General features: G+C 40.5%; 1 protein-coding gene across 3 annotated transcripts in view; it reads right to left on the minus strand.

The window, feature by feature from the left end:
* Positions 1–18,984, minus strand: part of zfyve9a (zinc finger, FYVE domain containing 9a) — a 26,318-nt gene extending 7,334 nt beyond the window's left edge. Inside the window, exons 1-14 of one of the 3 annotated variants that reach the window (XM_079875710.1) lie at positions 18,603–18,984; positions 12,588–12,687; positions 10,695–10,802; positions 8,259–9,733; positions 6,989–7,088; positions 6,455–6,631; positions 5,181–5,344; positions 4,911–5,019; positions 4,544–4,666; positions 4,097–4,252; positions 1,563–1,787; positions 907–989; positions 694–798; positions 91–241 (exon numbers count right to left, since the gene is read on the minus strand). In XM_079875710.1, coding sequence (XP_079731836.1) covers positions 91–241; positions 694–798; positions 907–989; positions 1,563–1,787; positions 4,097–4,252; positions 4,544–4,666; positions 4,911–5,019; positions 5,181–5,344; positions 6,455–6,631; positions 6,989–7,088; positions 8,259–9,733; positions 10,695–10,764 — 2,938 coding nt within the window. In that variant the 5' untranslated portion in view covers positions 10,765–10,802; positions 12,588–12,687; positions 18,603–18,984. Of the gene's footprint in view, positions 1–90; positions 242–693; positions 799–906; positions 990–1,562; positions 1,788–4,096; positions 4,253–4,543; positions 4,667–4,889; positions 5,020–5,180; positions 5,345–6,454; positions 6,632–6,988; positions 7,089–8,258; positions 9,734–10,694; positions 10,803–12,587; positions 12,688–18,352; positions 18,371–18,602 lie in introns of those variants that run through there. The other 2 variants (XM_079875708.1, XM_079875709.1) reach the window with 2 other exon arrangements.
* Positions 18,985–19,728: the final 744 nt, after the last annotated feature.

The following is a 19,728-nucleotide window of genomic DNA, read 5'->3' on the forward strand; positions in this document are numbered from 1 at the left end:
TTTGAAAGAAGTCTCTTATGCTCACAAAGGCTGCATTTATTTAAAATCTTTGGGTGTGGCTTTTTGCAAATGCAGGTAATCGTGCCGCACCTTTGCGAGGCTGGTGATGAATACTGATGGCCTGCGTCTGGTAGTTACCATCATCGTTCTGAACACAGACAAGATGGGAATCCGCCCGCTCGTTGAAGCATGCGCCCATTGCCAGCACATGCTCGTTGGACTTATTCATTGCCTTCATGAGCTGAGAAAAGAGAAAGCCGAAAGATAACTTGTCATGACTTTCCAAAGTTATGCATAATCCGAAAACTTAATTACGTTTTTAAGGGTTTATAAGTCCTAGATGAGTGAATGACAGCTTTTAAAGAAAGCAGAGAGTAAGACACAAGGCAACCAAGGCTTTAAATAATCCCTGCTATGTCAAAGGTCTGCCACTACAAGTTCTGCTCCGTAAAACGCTTTTCAAACACAAGCTAAATACCAAAAGTCTCCAACTTTTGGTATTTAGGTCACGGAGGACACAGAAGACAAGCTGTTGTCAATGCTTCAATTGTTTCATGGGACATTTGTCATGAATCTGCTACGCTCGCTGTTACTCATGCTGTTCCACATAAATTCCAAATACATTTTTCCATGAACTCTATTGGAAATTTGTTGCCATACAACAACCAAAAAGAAGTTTCTTTCTTTGTTCACCTCATTGTAACGGTTGCTCGGTATCTTGAGGCACGTCTTCCTCACTTCCATGTCCACCACCAGCCCCTTGACCACCGGCAATGTGTACTGGTAATTTCTGAAGTCCTGTAGATGTGGGAAAATTCAAACGCCATCAGATGACTTGACATGGGTTCATATTGACAGTAAGGCATGTGCTAAATGCAGAAGAAGAAGTTAAATAAGAATACTTACTGCCAGCAAGTTCATGATGGTATGACCAGTTTCTCCAAAAAGAGGTTTTCTAAAGCGAACACTAAACAGTGGGCAGGGGTAGACTGCAACACAAGTGCACGATAAGAACACGCCAGGCTACCACAACAAGTCACGCTATTCAAATCAGCAGCTCACAATAAGCTCCTTCACACTCCAAATGACTCAGAGGCCCCTTTTATGTAATTATGCAATTACTTTAATGTTAAATCGGGGGCCTGTGTGCTTACCAAGTCCTCACACACCCCGGTTAAACATGAGACTAGAACCGTACATGGTGCTTCTAAATGTGAGAATGCTTGCATGTCATGGATGAGGAATCATGAGTTGAGAAACACAATGATAATATATTCCATCTCCACAGGAGGCAGTGCTTACGAATTATTGCAGAGAAAACTCTGCGTGAGAAGAGAGCACAGAAAAAGACATTTTCTGCATTGTGGTTTCCTAAACAGCTCTTATACAGGCATCAGAAAGGGGCCTTGCATTCTCACGATTCTGTAAGTGTACACGTCTCCATGTCAAGAGGTCAAAGATACAATAAAAACGTCAGGAACAATCCGGATCTTTCAACGTCCGATAAGGCTAAACCATTAAACAAGGTTCAACTCAAATTCAACATCAAACCACAAACTCACATCGGTATTCCGCCCCTAGTCGGAGCATGAGTCGGATGGGAAAGACCTTGGCCCAGGGGGTCTCCCACTTCTGCACCAGGATGCCAAAGAGGTAGGGCGGGTTAGGCAACGGCAGGTCCTGCAGTGTCTGGAAGCTGGGGCTGATGTAAAGGAAGCCGCCGTGCTCCTTGCTGCCCAGGAAGCTCTGAGTGAAGAAGGAGTGGCCCAGGTGACTTAACACATTTCCTGCACAGAAGGAAGTGTGGGATTAGATCAGGCTCAACCACTTTATTTTCATGCTTAAGCAATTTCTACTTAGAAAAAAGGCAAAAATAAAACGTTTAGATCGCTAAACACGTTTGCAGAAATGTAAATACCATAAACAATAACACTAATGCTGGGTAATATTATATTTTACAGTGTCTTTGTTACAGGTGTTACATTTAGTTAGTTACTATAGTAATATAAATCATCCATAATTGTAATTAACCCAAAACCAAACCCTCATCCTAACCTTAACCATATAGTAAGTACATGAGGTTCATTATTATTACTCGGTACTTAAATGTATAATTACACCGTAACACGGACACCTTAAAACAGGGGTGCACAGTTCATCTCCAACCCTAATCAAACACACCTGACTTTAATTTTCAAGTGATCCTGAAGACCTTAATTGGTTGCTTCAGGTGTGTTTGATTAGGGTTGGAGATGAACTGTGCAGGACAGTCGATCGACAGGAGCAGGATTGGGCACCCCTGCCTTAAAATAAAGTGTAACCCAATGTTGTTAAAAAATTCATAAATTTAATATGTTCGAGCTGTTGTAGTCTAATGTTATTATATCAAAAAGTAGAAATAAAATATAATTAAAAATCAGTTTTGTATATATCATTTATCAGACAATAATATCTACCCAGAGAGCAGTGCAAAGAAAATGGGGAGAAAAACAAAACAAAAATACATTCAAGATGGTGGGCAAACTGTAATGAAATGTCAATTATTAATATATTTTATTCAATAAAAGAATAGTTGCACCTAATTACAAATAGGCAGTCAATATTTTTATGCTTATTAGTGTATCATGAACAATGTCATTAGCTTAGCAACATGTGCTAATCTAGTACTACATTTGTGTGGCATTCAGAACTGCTGCCTGTGTTAAGGTCTAGTCACATTAGAAAAACTTCTGAGAAATTTCGCAGGCAAAAATGCTCCATTGTCAATCGTGCAGCGATGTATGAAGCACAGCTCACACAAACATGTTTCAATTAGTCAAAGCTGCAAATTCACATGACCAATTTGAGCCTGATGCGGAATCAGTTTGGGAAACGAAATTTCTGATTGCATGGATTCCTGTTTAAAATGAAACCACGAAACCATGAAAATTTGCAGAACAATGGCATATAAGACTTCACATTTATGAAGCTTACTAGGTTTTAGAACAGTACTACTGACTACAGCTCATAATGTTTCACTTCAAAAGGACAAAAAAAGCTCACAAGACTTTCTCAAATTAGCCATTATAGGGGCTTTCGCACCGGAGGAACCTTTTCATAGTTCCTAGAACTATTGGTGGAAGTACCCGTTTTCTGGCATGTTCGCACCGCAGGAACTAAGAACATTTTTAGTTCTAGGAACTCCTTTTGGAGGAACTAATTTAGCTCCTACTTCAGAGTAGGGTCTAAACTAGCACTATAGGAACTACCAGTGACGTTAGTGTACGCTGATTGGCCGAACACACGCGAAACGACAAGCACCCGCCATTTTTAAAGCTGAGTAAACACACAGATTATAGCCTATATATTTACTCCACAAACTAACTCTGTGACCATGGAAAAAAGTGATAGATGGACCTCTTTGATGAACTAGATGAACCTTTATGCTGAGGAGAACATCCAATGCTACTTTGAAGGGACCAAGAGAAACATGAATATGCATTTCTGCTCAGCTAGCAACACTGGACATCAACCACACGGCATACGCTGACACCTTTTCATATACTGGCTACTTTCTATGTATAACAGTTATATCTAATAACGTTTTAGACAGGACTGTTAAGACAGATCGTTAAACTAATGAACATGGAGAATGCGAGCACTGTGTGGCTCTGGCTGGCATTCTCAGCGCCGTCAAAATAAAGGTGGCTAGTTCCTAGAATTACCCTGTGCGAAAGCCCCTTATGTACGTAAGCTGATGGACACTGAATCTGGCCAGTCAGATAACATTCTTTCACTGAACACGTCTGAATTGGTCACCACACTTCTGGCACACATCCTACATTAGGCTAACAAGGAATGCTTTCAGAGTAAGAAGACAAGGGAACTGTTTTGAGGCTGAACCTATTGACCTGAAGTATGACTGGGTGACAAGGATTGTGTCTGGAAAACAATTTCTGCTGAAGTGGATCCTCAATGCCATTGGGGCCAGCAGCCTAATTTTACCTTTAAGGGCCTCCTGGCAGAAAGGTCTAATTTTATCTATGTAGGCCGCGCTCTCATTTTGTCTGGATCAGTTTACCAGTACGGGCCCCCTGGTGGAGGCGTATCAGTTTACCTGCGAGAGCCTCCCGATACAGCTGGATGAAGTGGTTGAAGACGTCCTTGGGAATGGTTTTCTCATCAGGGAGGCACTGCAGAAGCAATACAACCTCTGCCTGGCCCACGGCATGCATACCCTTTGTTGTCATATACCAGCACTTCCTATTTACATCTTCACACAAAGATGGCACAAATGACTGTTATGGCTCATGGGAATCGACTTCTATTTCAAAAACATGCTGTTCTTTTGAACTTTCCTAAAAAAATTAACAAAAATATATCACGGTTTCCAAAAAAACATTAAGCAGGACAAGCGTTTTCAACATTGCTAATAATGAGAAATGTCTACTGGGCCAAACATGCCCATAGTTGATGAAACACACATGACTGAGAATCCCCCCCTCCCCATTTTAATACTAAATCTAAACCATAGTAAATATCTAGCGAGGAATAGCTCACTTACAATTGACCAGTTTGACCATGGCCAGTAGGTTGGCATTGAGGACAAACACAAGGGGATCAGGGCCGCCCTCCTCAAGCTGCTGCATCAGCACAATCTCAGCAGGTCTTTCCTCCACAGCATAGTCTGCAGACAAGGCAAACAATATCATTACTGTAACTAGCAACAGACTGATCCATGACAGACACTTTCCTCTCATGGTACAACCCAGATGAGGAACCAACCCAATGAAAGCCCTCCCTTAGCATGAGTGGTGGAGACAGAAGCAGAAACACAGATACATGCACACGGACATGCACAAACAAGCACCAATAGTGGAGACAACTGAATGGTGAGGATGGGCAAGCACCTGTGATGTGGCCTCCCGTACCTCCTTTAATGCCTGTGGAGATGAGGATGGGAGGAAGTCCGTCCTCTGGGATCAGACTGAGAGAGCTGCCCACAGGGCTGGCGGTCGGGGCTCCAGTGGCACGGGCCGTCTACAGCAGCGGAAAAAACACAAATTTATGACTGCAACATAACATGACTGTCTCAGGATAAGCACAATGATCGGAAATGAGCCTATGCCTGAAGAAAACTCCATATTAGAGATGCATTGAAACAGTTTATCGAACTTGAATGGAACAAAGTAAATTGTCACCTCAGAAGCATTGGCTCCTGAGGATTTGTTTGAGTATTGGGGCGCTGCCACAGGCTGTGAGGGGTTGGGGTTTGCCGGCGGCCCTTTAGAAGAGTCTGTAGCTTCCCCGTTGGGTAGAATACCGTCAGCAAACCAAACCCTTCTTTGCTCTCGAGGAAGAGAACCTGGAAGTACATGCACACGGTGAGGCTTAAGAACAGCTAACTCTGGACTTTAAATGATAAACAGCCTGAAAAGCAGTGTTCAAATCCAGAGTAGAGTTAAAGGGAAGTGTCACATATAAGAACAAACAAAAAATGGTCAAATTATTGCTCTGACATAATGTGATTTTTTTAAATCCAATTTTCAATAAATTATCTGAAATTGATTTGCTGTGACGGAAGGTTCTATGCACCTGTAAAGTGCTCAAGATAGTATGTTATCTCTGTGTTAATGGGAGAGTTCACATAAAAATTTAAATTCTGTCCTCATTTACTCACACTCATGTTGTTTCAAATCTGTTCTGTGAAACACAAAAGAAGATATTTGAAGAATATTGGTAACTAGGAGTGTCGCATTATACTGGTATTAACGATAACCATGATATTTTAAAAAAAAAATTAATTGCTAGGTGGCAATAGTGCACAATAAAACAAAAAAAGGAAGACAAGCACGCAATGTGAATTATTGTTACGCAAGATTATTGTTATTGTGAAATCCTTTGGCCACTATTTTCATGTAGTAAAAACCTGATATCGTGACAGCCCTAAAGAGTTTGGTGACCATTGCCTTCCATTGTATAGACACAAAATTCAGAGAGAGACATTTCTTAAAATATTTTCTTTTAAGTTCAACAAAATAAAGAAATTTATGCAGATTTGGGACAACATGAGGGTGAGTCAATGATGACAGAAGTTTAGGAAATGACAGCAGCACGATAAGGTTGGGGCAGTGATTCCTAATCCTGGTCCTGGAGTACCCAAACACTGCACATTTTAGATGTCTCCCTAATCAAACACACCTGATTCAACTCATCAGCTCCAAGACCTCAAATATGTGTGTTAGATAAGAGGGACATCAAAAATGTGCAGTGTTGGAGGCACTCCAGGAGCAGGGTTGGAAACCACTGGGTTAGTATAAGTGAAGCTCCCACCAAACAGACCTAGAATGAAGTTTAGGGGTTGGGGACCCCCAAAGAGCCCTGACACAATTTGAACACTGCTGAAAAGTTTTTAAAAAATCCGCAATCCACAAATTAACAACGTTTTACCTTGCCAATATCCTACAGACTTTACCTTCAGACCCTGGTTGTTTAAGGACACCAACAGGCACCATGACAGTTGGTGGTGGGGTGCTGAGTGCTCCTGATGCCTGGGCTTGCTGCAGAGGAGGAATTGTGGAGCAGTACTCAGCTGGGTTGTTGGGATTTGGGCTCTGGTTGCAACCACCTCCCATGTTCTCCCATGCTTGAGCTAATGAGTGAGTTCAAAGAATCTGGTTATACACATAGTAAAACCCTAATTTCAAGTGTTAACTGGTTAATTTCTGCATAAAGCTACTTGGAAACAATGTTATTCTGTTCTTTATAATCCTTAAAGACTCAGAAAATATCAAAACCCCTCTCCGACCTACGTAAAACAAAGGCTTCAATTGAACTCTGAAAAATTGACCATAAAGATTATGTATTAATGAAAACTACAGTACATTAGTACCATTTTTTTTAAAGGGTATAATTTAACCAGAACTCAAAATAGGAAAATTTGAGGTCAAAAACTCCCAGTCTATAGAGGGAAATTTATAACTTTTCCTACGAGTTTCATATCACTCACCATTCATGATTGCACGGTGGCAGGTAACACAAACCCTGGCTTCTTTCCTGTCCATGTACATCAGTCTGCTTTTCAGACTACAACAAGCAGCACAGAACACCTGGCCAGACACACATCACAAAAACATTTGCTTTGATAAAAAACAATCCATACTGAAAATGATACATAATAAATGAGACATAATAAAACAATGGAAAGAAACCATATGAACCAGACCAGCCATGACTCATGAACCAGTTCTCAGGATGAGGACATGGTCTAGAACACATCTCAGTTCTGTCAGATTAAACCATTTTGCACCACAGCTACATTTCATTTTCACTGAATTCTTTTCAGTTGTTCTTTCCAGCCCATATCTGTGAAAATGTCATCAACGATGCAGCAGTTTATCACCAAGGGAAATTAAGACATTATTCCAGCAGTCTTGCAGTTATTTATGAGTGCTGCATAGACAAACATTTCTCCCTGAAGGAATTTGACAGCTTCACAGGTTTAGAGCTGCCCGACAATTACCCATTCTTCCTTGAAATTCTGCTCTCTCATTGTAAGCCAGTATCCCTCTAGATGACTCAGAACAGCTTGATTCTGATCAAAGATGTCACACTTACCGACTACTTTTCCTGAAATCTCAAACTCTTCTTTCGAGGGTCTGTCGCATTTACTGATTAAGAATGGAAGAGGGGTGTGACAAATAAAACAAATGAAGCTTATAAATAAAAATTGCCTCAAACTCTAGTGGATGCCAGCCTTAGATTATTATGGCTATCAAAACATTATGTTAAATAGTTACAACATCATGAGACAAAGTAAAAACAGATTGGTCTGCAGGAGGTGAGACAAACTTGTATTCTCTGCCTGAGCTTCCAACTTGTTAGAAGCCAATATTAAATTGATTTTTAATTTCTGAAGAATGCTGCTTGCCCATGCAAAACTCACCTCCACAATGCAAGGATGTTGTGTCCTGTTGTCAGCGCTGTGCAATGCGGTTATTAAAGTGTAATGAGAGGTTTTTAAACATGTTGCTATGTGGTTGCTAGGGAATTTTTATTAGCAACCAAAAATTTAAACTGAAAAAGATCCAAGTTAAAAGAGCCAAAGTTTAACATAAACCTGATTGCTTAGAAAAGTAACATCACACCCATTCTCAAAAACCAGCATGATTTAATATACCACAAACAAGTTACAGCCTGTTAGTTAAATACTTGGATTAAGGATTTAAATAAAGTTAAAAAAAAAATACACCACTCAAGTAATGAACAAAAAGCTTTACCTTGCCACATGCCCGACAGTGATGTCTTCTTTTAGTGAAAGTGAACTTGACCTCGCACTTCATGCAAATGGGTGCTTGGGAGTCAGGAACCCAAACAGGAGCCACTTCCCCCAAGGAGCTAAAGGGTTTCTTAGAGAAGGCTCCCTGTTGGCCTGCCTGGAGATCATTGTCTGGACTCTCAGATGGGATGAGTAAGCCAGAAGAGCCATCTCCATGCTCTCCATTCATTCGAACAACCCCAGACTCGGTTACTCCACTCGACGTCTCAAGGCCTCCTGTCATACTCTGCGGCTCCAGGTTCTTGTTCTTGCCAGTAGAGCCAAATTCATTCTTAACTTGACTCGAGAGAGGCTGGGGAATCTGCAGCTTCAGACTGACAGGCTGTTTTGGGCGGGCACCACCGTAGGGAACGCTGACAGGTTGCAGCCGGCTGTTGTTGAGTTTGCCTGTTCTGCCAGATTCCAGTCCTCGAACTGGATCACAACACTCTTGTTTGCTCTCCTCCATTTCTTTTTCCTCCGTCACAGAGTCCTCCTTTGAAGGGACCGCTGGCTGGCTGTGTGCATCTCCATCAAAGTCTGCAATCAGACCATTGGACAGGGACTTCTCCGCCCCTGATGATTCAGAGTCTCTGTGAATCTCTTTGTGGTCATTCTCTATTGTTTTCACTCTCTCTTCCTGATTTAACACCAAAGTATCTTTCCCTGTACTTTCATTCTCAACCAGTCCACCATTCTGAAAAGCACCCTCATGATTCTCCTTCTCAAAATCCAGTTCTCCGCCACCATTCACCGAACTGTGCAATACTGCTTCCCCTTTCTGGGGATGACTTCCTTCTGGAAATACCAGATTACAGTCCCTCATTCTGACCTCAAGGACAGGTGAACCAGCTTCAGGTTTGATTGCCTCCATCTTAACACCATTCTTTAAAACAGGTGGTCTATTCCCAAGTTCATCAAGACCAGCACCACTTCCCTCATCGGTACCATTCTGCTCCGTCTTAAGCTCACAGGGACCAGTATCGTTAACACTTTGCTGATCTGTAACAGCTTGACTTGTCTCATCATCATTGGCCAGAAGGACGTCAGACCAGCCACTATGATCAGGACTAGCTGGAAAGCCGTTTTCCAGCACCATGCTGTTGGAGGCCGGCAAGTCTGCCAACTGCCCGTCAGTGCTCACCAGCTTGCCAATGTTGGGCTGGGGCAGAGGGGGACTATGAACATCTGCCGGCCGTTCTTCGCTCCTGCCCTCTGGCTGTTGCCCCAGCCCCTGTTTCCCCTCCAACCTGGTGACCTCAGCCAAAGAGGGGCCATCTGACATCTGGGCATCCAGAAGCGGCTTGAAGCCGATAGGGCTGTCCCTTGGGCTGAGGTCAGAGTGGGTCAGTGCTGGATTCAGGGAAAGGAGGTGTGATGGCGGAGCCAGAATCTGAGTCCACTTGGCATCAGAGAGAGTCGGCGTGTCCGTTTCATCTAAAAGGATGAAAAAAGAGCTCATTAGCTTCCTTTTTGAGAAGATTGAAACAAACAGATAAATTGAGAAATTAGGTCAGGCTAGATTGGAAAATGTTGAGGAAGTGGGCCAATCTGGTCATTGCCTTGGGATCCATCTGTCAAACTGACACATCAATGCTTTGGAATGTGGGCAGGCATTCCCTCTCTCTTACATACATCAAAGCGTGATCAAGCAGACACATACTCGCATTGCTCTCCTTCACTATTCAGCTTTGTTCTGGGGCCGTTTAATAGTTTAAAGTCTCCTTTCACCCCATTAATCTGTCAAGATTAGTGTCGGAGAGGGGATATACATTCATTCCACCGTTCAATGGCTTCACTGAGAGGGTGGCTCTGTGTGAGCCAAGTTTGTGTGGCTTTTAATGTTCTTTGTGACATACAGGACAAAGCAATCAATAAATTCCAATGTCAATTTTATTTGGCTGTGCACCAGGAGCTGTTGTTTCATGTTCCAGAACAGTGATCAAAATAATACTAATTGCAATTTCCTGCTATAACTCAAAACGCACATACAAGCTTAACCTTGTAAATTACATGTGCTTGACTGTGTGACACCAATTAAACAGTGTTCAGGAAAATCAGGGAGAGGCAGAAGTCCTGAGGGGAAATGCTAATTCAGTTGACCCCATTTACACCACAGACTGCTGCCACCAGCACAGTTACCTGCTTGTGCTAGCCATGCTGTGAGCAGCTCGACAGTGCCAAACATTTGTTCTATTTATATAAGCACCTGTGTTACTCTGCGTTCAGTTCACTGTGCTCTAATTCACCTGACGAAGTGGGTTATCTGAAGATAATGTAAACGTGCCGAGATGGAGAATTTCTTTTGTCCTGTTGTACGGCCTCAGAACATCTCAGAACGACTGTCAGAGCTCCTGCTTTATTCTTTCAAAGTTTTGTAAGTTAGCAGTTCTCTTACCTTCATTCTGTTCAAACTCATCCAGCACCTTGTCCAGGTTAAAGGCCTCAGCCTGGAAGTAATTCTCCATGGGTCAAGAAACTCCACCCTGCCAAGTGATGTGTGAACCTGAAAGGGAAGTTGCCTTTTTTGTAAGCACATAAATATAATATTTTCCACATGCACAGGAACACAGAATGCTAACAAATTAAAACCTTTTAAAAGTACAGTGAACTGTGAAAGTCTTCCAGAGTCTGGTTGTAGATCTGATTCATTAAAAAGTGATATTTTGTGATGCTCTATAAAATGTCATGAAAATGTCAATGATTCACAATATATAGGCACCATATAATTGAAAGGCTGAGGTAGATGATTTTATGTAACTGATGATTAATGTTTGGATTGGTGGTTGATACTGATAGGGGTGTGACGAGATCTTGTGCCACGAGATCTCGCAAGAATAAAATGTGACGATTTCTCATCGAGTGAAAAGCTGTCTCGTGATATCGCCTGGACGGGGTGTGAGGGTGAAATTAGCATAGAATATGCCACCATTCACATTTCATGCTTCCACTGTCGTTTTGCTGATTTTATAAATATAAAAACCATTGTAAACTATTATAAATGTCTACTCTGCTCATCCAGCACGAGTCACACAGTGCAGCAGGAATCACAGTTCACTGATTGCGTGACGATGGCGGATGATCCGATGCGCAGCAGAGCCTAAGCGTCTGATAAATGTCTTATCTTGTACAGAATTTGCGCTCAGCATTGCCGCTCCCTATACACAGAGTACGTGCGATCGCGAATTTGAAAGTGAAAGTAAAACATAAGCTCCCTGATGCGCACAAAATAGCCCGTCTCCCAATATCAAACCTATCTCTGGACTGTGTAGTTGTGGCTCTGGTGTCTGTTTTGGCCTCTGTTTGCTCTTCGAATACTGAGAGAGTACTTTGATTATGGTTGCACTTGTACTTATTGATTGCACTTAATAAGACTAAGACAAAACTGTTATTTATACTGTTTTTATTTCTATGTTAAATTTGTGGAAAGGAATTCAATTAGGAGGTGAAGAGGCAAGGGATTCCGACCCCAACCCTTCAGTGGTCACTTACACAACCTCAATCAGAAGTTCTGGAAGCTCATTGTTCATGTACAGTAAGGTCTGAAGAGACTCGTGTCAAACCATACAGGAGAGAAGCCAGTTTGTTTTCTCCTTCGGTTGAGTTTGTGGCAAAACCTTTTACAGTGCTTGTATATTGTTGTCTTTCAATGCATTTGATAATTCATACTCAAAGTAGAACTGATATGACATTCATTACAAGATTATTAGTTAAAACATTTCAAAATGCACCTGCAGACTATTTTTCCAGTCATGACTTGTCATTGAGGATTTCTATACAATATAGTGCAAAAATCTTGTCTCGTCTCGTTCTCGTGAACCCAATCTCATGTCTCATCTCGTGAGATAAGTGTCTCGTCACACCCCTAGTGGTTGATGTATTTTTTTCGCTATTTATTGGCTGATATTAAATATTTACTTAAATTTAAAATTAAATCTTCACCTATTTTAACACTTGGATTACCTTTGCCATCATCTTTTACTAACTTAGGGATAGCAACAGATCATGGCAAGTATTTACCCTTTAAAGATCACTCTCTCTTAAGAGATATTTTTTCCCCTCATTTAATTTAGCAGGCACTTTTGCCCAAAGCTACTTAGAAATGAGGAATACAACAAGCGATTCATCATAGAGTACAAGACCGAGTTAGTTGCTGTGCACATGAAATGATAGCAGAGTGGCGTGGGTGTATGAAAATAAGTTCATAAACTATAGCCTAAATGTAACTTCGAAACAATCAGTAAACTCAGATCACATTCAAGAAACGTACAAGAATAATAATAATTCGCACCTGCCCAGAGGTCCTCTTCAGTAACTGCAGGTCAATCTGCACAAAGGCTCCTGATAGAGCCTTTGTCTCATCCAGTCTCACACACATTGGACAGCCAAACCTGCAACAGAACAGAATGATAAGATTTCACTAATGACATAAAAACTCTACTGGTTTGAATTCTCCCTGTCGTGTCTGATTCAGCCATTTGCTAAATGGATGCCTTATGTTGATACCCTTAACCAGTTAACCTAATATTGTTAAAATTAGAGCATTTCAACTTCCAGTATAATTTGCTGAGCTTTGAAGATGGACAAAATCAGGAGCACAAAGTTGTGGCTGCCTCCGTTACATTGCAGTGGATAGGCCGTCTCTGTCATAGTGGGTAACGGTGAAGGCCGGTCTCACATTAGAATGAGTGTGCCGAGGATTACGACAGAGAAAAGATATTCCACCAAGCAGAGGACTCTGAAAGTAGCAGACTAGACACATTTTACACTTAGTTAAAGATGCATGCTTTGCCACACTGTCAGCACAAAGCTAAGATGACACGGAGGAGGGGAATAAGAAACACCAGTCACGCAAACTGCTTAAGTGAGGTTGGGGAACAAGACCCCTGATTATGCATTTGCTCTCTTTTCTGCTGTGTTAGAATTGCATATGATATTGCTTTAGACCAGAAAACATTACTAAATAAAATGGTAATAAAGAGGAAAGTAACTATAAAAGAAAGAAGTGTTGTCACAGTACCAAAATTTCAGTATTCGGTACCAATACCAGTGAAAATAGTAATGATGCTGAAAATTCAGTTTTACCAACACAGAAATAAATTGCATTTTAAAATGTATTCAAATAGAAAACAGTTATTTTAAATTGTAAAAATATTTCACAATATTACCGTTTTTGCTGTATTTTGGATCAAATAAATGAAGACTTGGTGAGCAGAAGAGTCTTCTTTTAAAACGTTAAAAAAATCTTACCGTTCTAAAAATTTTGGCCACCACTGTACAAACGTAGCCTACACGATATAATGCAATATTTTAAAGCCAGCCAAACAAACTCTTTGCATCAGGAGTAAAATCCCCAAAGCATCTACAACCGACTATATGGGTTGTGCTTGTACAAATGCAAGTCTTTAATTACAATCTGCAACCGTTGCTATAGATAACTGGCAGTGCAGAAACAAACCCTTTAGAAAACAAAGTTTCCATTAAACCGCACTGTGACTCCACCCCTGCTGAAATACAAAGAGCTTTGTTTTCACACTCACAGCTAATTGTCAAAGTTCAAGGAGCACTGCATAATCCACTATAGACTGAATGTATAGTGCACACAGTTAAACTTTGCATGTTTGAATTGCTTTTTAAAGCAACTATAAACATAAAAATGTATTTGGAGACAAGCTGGTTGCGACCAAGAAACCAGGGGCCATGCCTGATCAAGATTTACTTACTTGGTAGATTCTCTAAATAATACATGCACAGTCAGAGTCATCTAAGGTGTTGTATTTTTCACCTGTAAACTGAGTAATATGATATTAAACCCAGACATTTAAAGCAATTTGCAATCCTTTTGGAATTACCAAATATGGAATAACATTTAAGCAACATGTGGCTCCACTGATATAACTTTTTCATTTATACATTTAGTACATTTAGTATGCATTTAGTTTTTGAAAACAGAAATAGGTTCACATCAGAAATAAAGTGTTGTTACATAACTAAGCCGTTAGGAGAGAGATCCAACATATCCCACACTTTCTTACACAGTTTTGTAGGTCTTGCTCTTCATGCAGGCCTCGACATTAAGCCTTGTCATGTGCTTATCCTTCAGACAAGTAAATCAGTCATTCATTTGTCCGAAAACAAAAGTTACTTGCCCCTGGGGGGAAGAATTTTGGTGGTGTAAACAAATTATTCTGAAGCAATATTTTCATCAGTGTTCTATCAGCTTTACTTAAATCTGCGTATGTTTGACATTTACCCCTGGGCGTTATTTTCCTTTATAAAGGCCCATTTTTTAACCTTATTAAATGTATGTGCCATCTTTCATGTCAAATTCTTGCATTTGATCAATAAATTAAATTATAATAATAAGACACTATAGGGCTGTTACCAATCAAATGAAATAATCTACACTGCAAAATTACAACTGCAATAAATAATGTCATGTTTTAAATACATTTTTGAATAATCATAAGAAATGTTGGAAAAAATGCAATGAAACTTTTAAATATGAAACTAAACCACCAGTAGGTGGCGGCAAGTCATTTAATGAATTAGTCATTGAGTCATTCATTCAACCAATTCGTTCAAAATGCTAAATCCTTCAGTAACAAAACACCGCTGAGTGTTGCTTTGAGAATGCGCAATAGGCTAGTTCTGCTGTTTGTGATCTTTGTTTGGTGAAATAGAACAAAAATAGTCAACATTGTGTCTGAAATGTAAGTAACTAATATATATAAAATCATAGTAACATTTGCAATCATGATAATATTCTGCAAAATAGCTCCCTTGGTCGTGTTATACTCAACATATCGAAGTACTATTATAACCAGTAGATGATGACAGAGGATCACTTTATTAGCCATTTCAACTATATGGAAAAAGTAGGAAGTCACAAAGTCTCCTGAAAAACATAATTTGAACTATCCTTCAAATTGTGACTGAATTACAAAGAAAACAAGCAAAGACGCTTCTTTTATAATCACTGAAGCTGTCAGTCAGTTCAGTATGATAGCCTACTATAAGAGAATAATGGTACATTTAATAATAGTATAATATTTAAATTCTCCCTATAAAATGTAGTTTTTTGCACATTACTGTCGTTAATAAAGGTTAATTTTATCTGCATTCTCAATTCAAGCTCAGAGCTATTTAAATTACGTTTAGGCTAAGCTATCGTATTGTGCAATTGTATTTATTTATAGTAAAACAAAAAAATGTAGGCTACTGTTTTTCATAAGAAATAGACCTATAGCTTTACATTTTATCATGGTAGTGAGGTGCAATGTGTGTGTGTGGTTTTACCTGTGGTTATCCTGATATAAATAGCCTACATGATACTATAGACGGCCAATAGGCCTATATCACGAAAAAATTGAAGACCGGAAGTACGTCTTTTAGTAGGGATACGGCTCTTCCGGTTAGTTCTTTACAATGGCGGAGTCCGATAGATACAGCTGGACCAAATCTCTCCGCAACCTGCCTGAAGTCACATATGACGATGTGGTTCGGATGGTAAATGAAAACTCTCAAGTGGAAAAGCGTGAAAGCTGAGTTATGGCTGTCTACGTCCTGACGCAGAGCAACCCGGTGCACTACAACAACAGCTGCGGGCCGTTCGCCAGTTAGGTAAACGTTTCTATGGTAACAGCGAGTTGGGCCAATCAGCAGACGTTGCTGCTACGCTTAGGATTGTGGGTAGTGTAGTTTTTTTTCATAAGATCGCGGATAAAGCATGTTTTTCCTAAAACAAGGTTGATTTCATACGAACTTATAGCTTCTACAGGAGCAAAAACCTTCGTTTCACAACCTCATAGCTCCTGGTCAGTCTACTTCGGATGGTTTAGACATTATGGCTGATAATCTAAATCCTTATGGAGAAATACCGTTGACCGGAAGTTCTGAATCCCTACTCCGCGCTCCGGAAGCAGGAAGTGTGACATAGGCCTATGGTCAATTTTAATGAAAGTGGAATCAAAATCTGTAAAATTCAAACGATACTCAAACCTACTCGCGAGTGCCCCCTTTTGTGGTCAATGTGTGCACTGAAGCGAGCTCCGCAGCAGACTTCTACCAGACAGTCAAAGCAGCATTGCGTCGCAAAACTGCAGACTCATAGGAAGACCGAGATTGTTTAGGGTGCTATTTGGGAGTTGGGCCTAAAAGGTATTTTACTTGCTACAAAAGTATGAACCATCAATCAGAGGGCAAAAGGCACATAGAATATTGTTTTCAACAGGTTTTTCAGCAAAGTTTGGATCATGTTAATAATTTAGAGGCCTTAAAAATTCACATCACGATACTGAAGTAGCCTGGGTTTCCCCATGCTGCCTTGCACGCAGCGCGGACACCATGGACCAGATTTTCCCCTCAAAAAGGGAACCAATCACAGAACGGGGAGGGAGCAGCAAGACGATGATGACGTCTATGAGACACACCGAAGCAGTTTATTTATATCTATGGATCCAACATGGCATCAGACGCGAAGTTGCCTTTCGATGCAGCCTTAGATAGTGTTCTAAGTAGTTTAGAACGCAAGTTTATTTAGTCTTCTTCCTCGTCGAATTTCTGTCGCTCTACATACGTCATCTGGTATAATTGAAACGATTGGCTATGAGCTACGTACAGGCGCATTTGATAGACATTCGTAGCGCCCAATAAACGGCTCTGGGCATTCGTAAACCACGCCTCAAATACGAGAAAATGAACATGTGGTTCCCAGACCACGTCTCGATGAGACGAGGTCTGACGTTAAGCCAGGCTAATACTGAAGGCTTCTTGGGTTTAAACATGCAATATTACCACATTACACATCAGCACTCCCTGTATTCCCAGTAAAATCTATTTTGTGTCATGTGACTAGTTCAGTTTGGACTTGATCACTTTTTTGCAAGACTCTGGAATGTTGAGATATCTCACTGTAGTTTTTACTCACTTTCTTCCTGTTATTGTTCATTGTGCAAAGCATTTTTCTGCAGCACACTGTGCCGCTAAGACTGTTGACGTGAAGCTCAGTTTCATTGCTTCCACACTCCAGGCATGGTTTCGCTGTCACTTTCACCCATGCTTTGCTTATCAGTCATCCTGAACATAAAAGCTGCATGAAGTAAGGAAAATACAGCGATGCTCCAAAAGCTAGGGAAAACTAGAGCTCACAGCTGCCAGTGTCTCTCACAATTTGAACATCACAGTAGAGGTTTCTACTTTCTACTACAGGATTTTACTTTCATCTAGCTCTTAAAGAAGAAGAATGAAACAGCATTGGAACTAGCCTTTGTTCCCACGTCAGTGTCATATTTATAAGAAAGGGCATTAGAAGTAGCTCAGATGTCTAGGACAGCAGGGCCAACTACAGGACTATCTGTTGCTGAAGGAAGCAGGAGTCTGTCAACCTGTCACTGGATTTCAAAAGCTTCCACTGCATAATTTCCTCTCTTCCCAAGTGCATCTCAAAACAAGTGTTTAAGTCACACATTAGAAAGCTGAATGAGTAACTTTAACTTCTGCATTGCAAGTGTTGATTCACTGTGCAAAGCAAGAACCAAACCCTTAATGACTAACGTTATATACTCCCGCCCTACCACGAAAAAAAGTCAAATCTCCACATAAACGATTTTTAGTATGGGTTCTTGACAGTTGGCCATGCTAAACTATATTCCCAAAGCATCCCAAAACAGACACAAGCTCTCTATAAAACCTGTGGTTGATTACTACGAATAGTTAACACTTTATAAAAACTTTGAACTGCTTATCACTCAGTTAAGTGTCATATAATCTATATTAGAGAGGGTTAGAAGTGTTGATTCGTGTATTCGTTTTTGCAATACCACCTCAGTAGTTAAGCAGTATGTATAACTTATGTTAATGTTAATTGTTATAAAGTGTTACCTCATCAATAATTACTCGAAAGCTCCTCGCTACCGTAATATGATATTATTAAACCAAACAACAGTCGCATGTAGCCTATAACAGAGTACTGAAGTTCATTCTGCAGTCTCTAAAGACTCTATTATCTTTAGCTAACTAACATTAGCCTGTCAAATAATGCATGCGTTTACTTACCTGCTTACCAGCTATTTTTGCACGCTTCACAAGCAGTCAGAGGCTTTAAATGTGAACACAAGATAAAAATGCGCGAGTCTAAATTAATCTTTGGCACGAAACACGCGTTAAAGAGTCAGTTTACATCTCGCACATGATCCGTCTTCAATCTCCTAAGTAGTATTAAATGCTGCATTCGTTGGGTTTCTACAGTAAACACACCACAGATGTCATAAGCGAATAACAGTTTGTGGGTTAATCGTTTACTCACCGGTGGAATCCCCATCATCATCATCATCGTTATCATCATCTTCACGCACGATTCAGCCATGTAACTCCACGGGTACAATCCAACACACTTCGCGTCATATAAAGCCAGCGAAAACGTCTTTGACATCTGCAGGAAATCTCCAGGAACAGCTAGGCCATTTTCCTGTGCTCCACAGAAGTGTAGGAAGAAGTAGTTTGCGCGACAGCTCTCGTATATCCCTCCCCCAAAGGTTTAGTGGAGAAGGTTACTACGAACTGCAGCAAGGGTGTGACATTTTGGCTCAAGCTACGCTGAAGTGGCGTGAGATTCCCACGCTAGCAACTTACAGTTGAGCCAAGATGGCGTCTGTTTCGTAACCTTGTGTGCTAAGCGTTTCACAGCGGGTGACACCACCATGCCTCTGGATTCAGACTAGAGGGAACATTACCGCGGGGCGGCACCCGAGTCCGCGTGACGTCGTTACAACGCAACAATGTATCATATTTAGGGATCAAATTCTTCTTATGTAGGTACTGTATGCATTTTGTGAAACTGGGCAGTGTGCGTATTTAAGGACACATTTGTTTGATTGATTTTAGATTTCACTTTCATACATTTTAATCATACATTTAACTGAATCAGTAGTTGCTGCAAATGTGTCTTTGTAGTTAAAATTCCTGAATTAATATCTGAACATTTCTCCGTCATTTGCAGCTGTACGGTTTATTTTATTTTATTGTCCCACTTTGTTTTTATATTAGTATTTTAAGCTTCAAGAGCTGATTGAGTTGGTAATTTAAAATCCTGAAAATCCTGGAGAAAAATAAATAAATAAATTTCACTTGCTGCCATTTTGCTACTGGCATGCCACCAGTTTGTCAATATTCAAACATGTGGGCTCAAGCATTTAGTTCTCAAATAAAAACCTATTTAAAAAAAATAAAAAAATAAAAAAGTCTTAAAATAGGCATATAGAAAGGATAGTAGGCTACAAAGTGGTCTGAAATGCAGGGTTTATCAACAGCGTTATTTCCTTTATACAAAAGTGAAACAAGGCCTAATGCAAATATTAAACGTGACAGCAATGTCAAAAGAAAAACATTGTAGCCTATCTCTGTGGTGAAGAAAAACATCCCTACCCTTAGAG

Source organism: Squalius cephalus (genome assembly GCF_949319135.1).
Source record: "Squalius cephalus genome assembly, chromosome: 7".
Lineage (NCBI taxonomy): Eukaryota > Metazoa > Chordata > Actinopteri > Cypriniformes > Leuciscidae > Squalius > Squalius cephalus.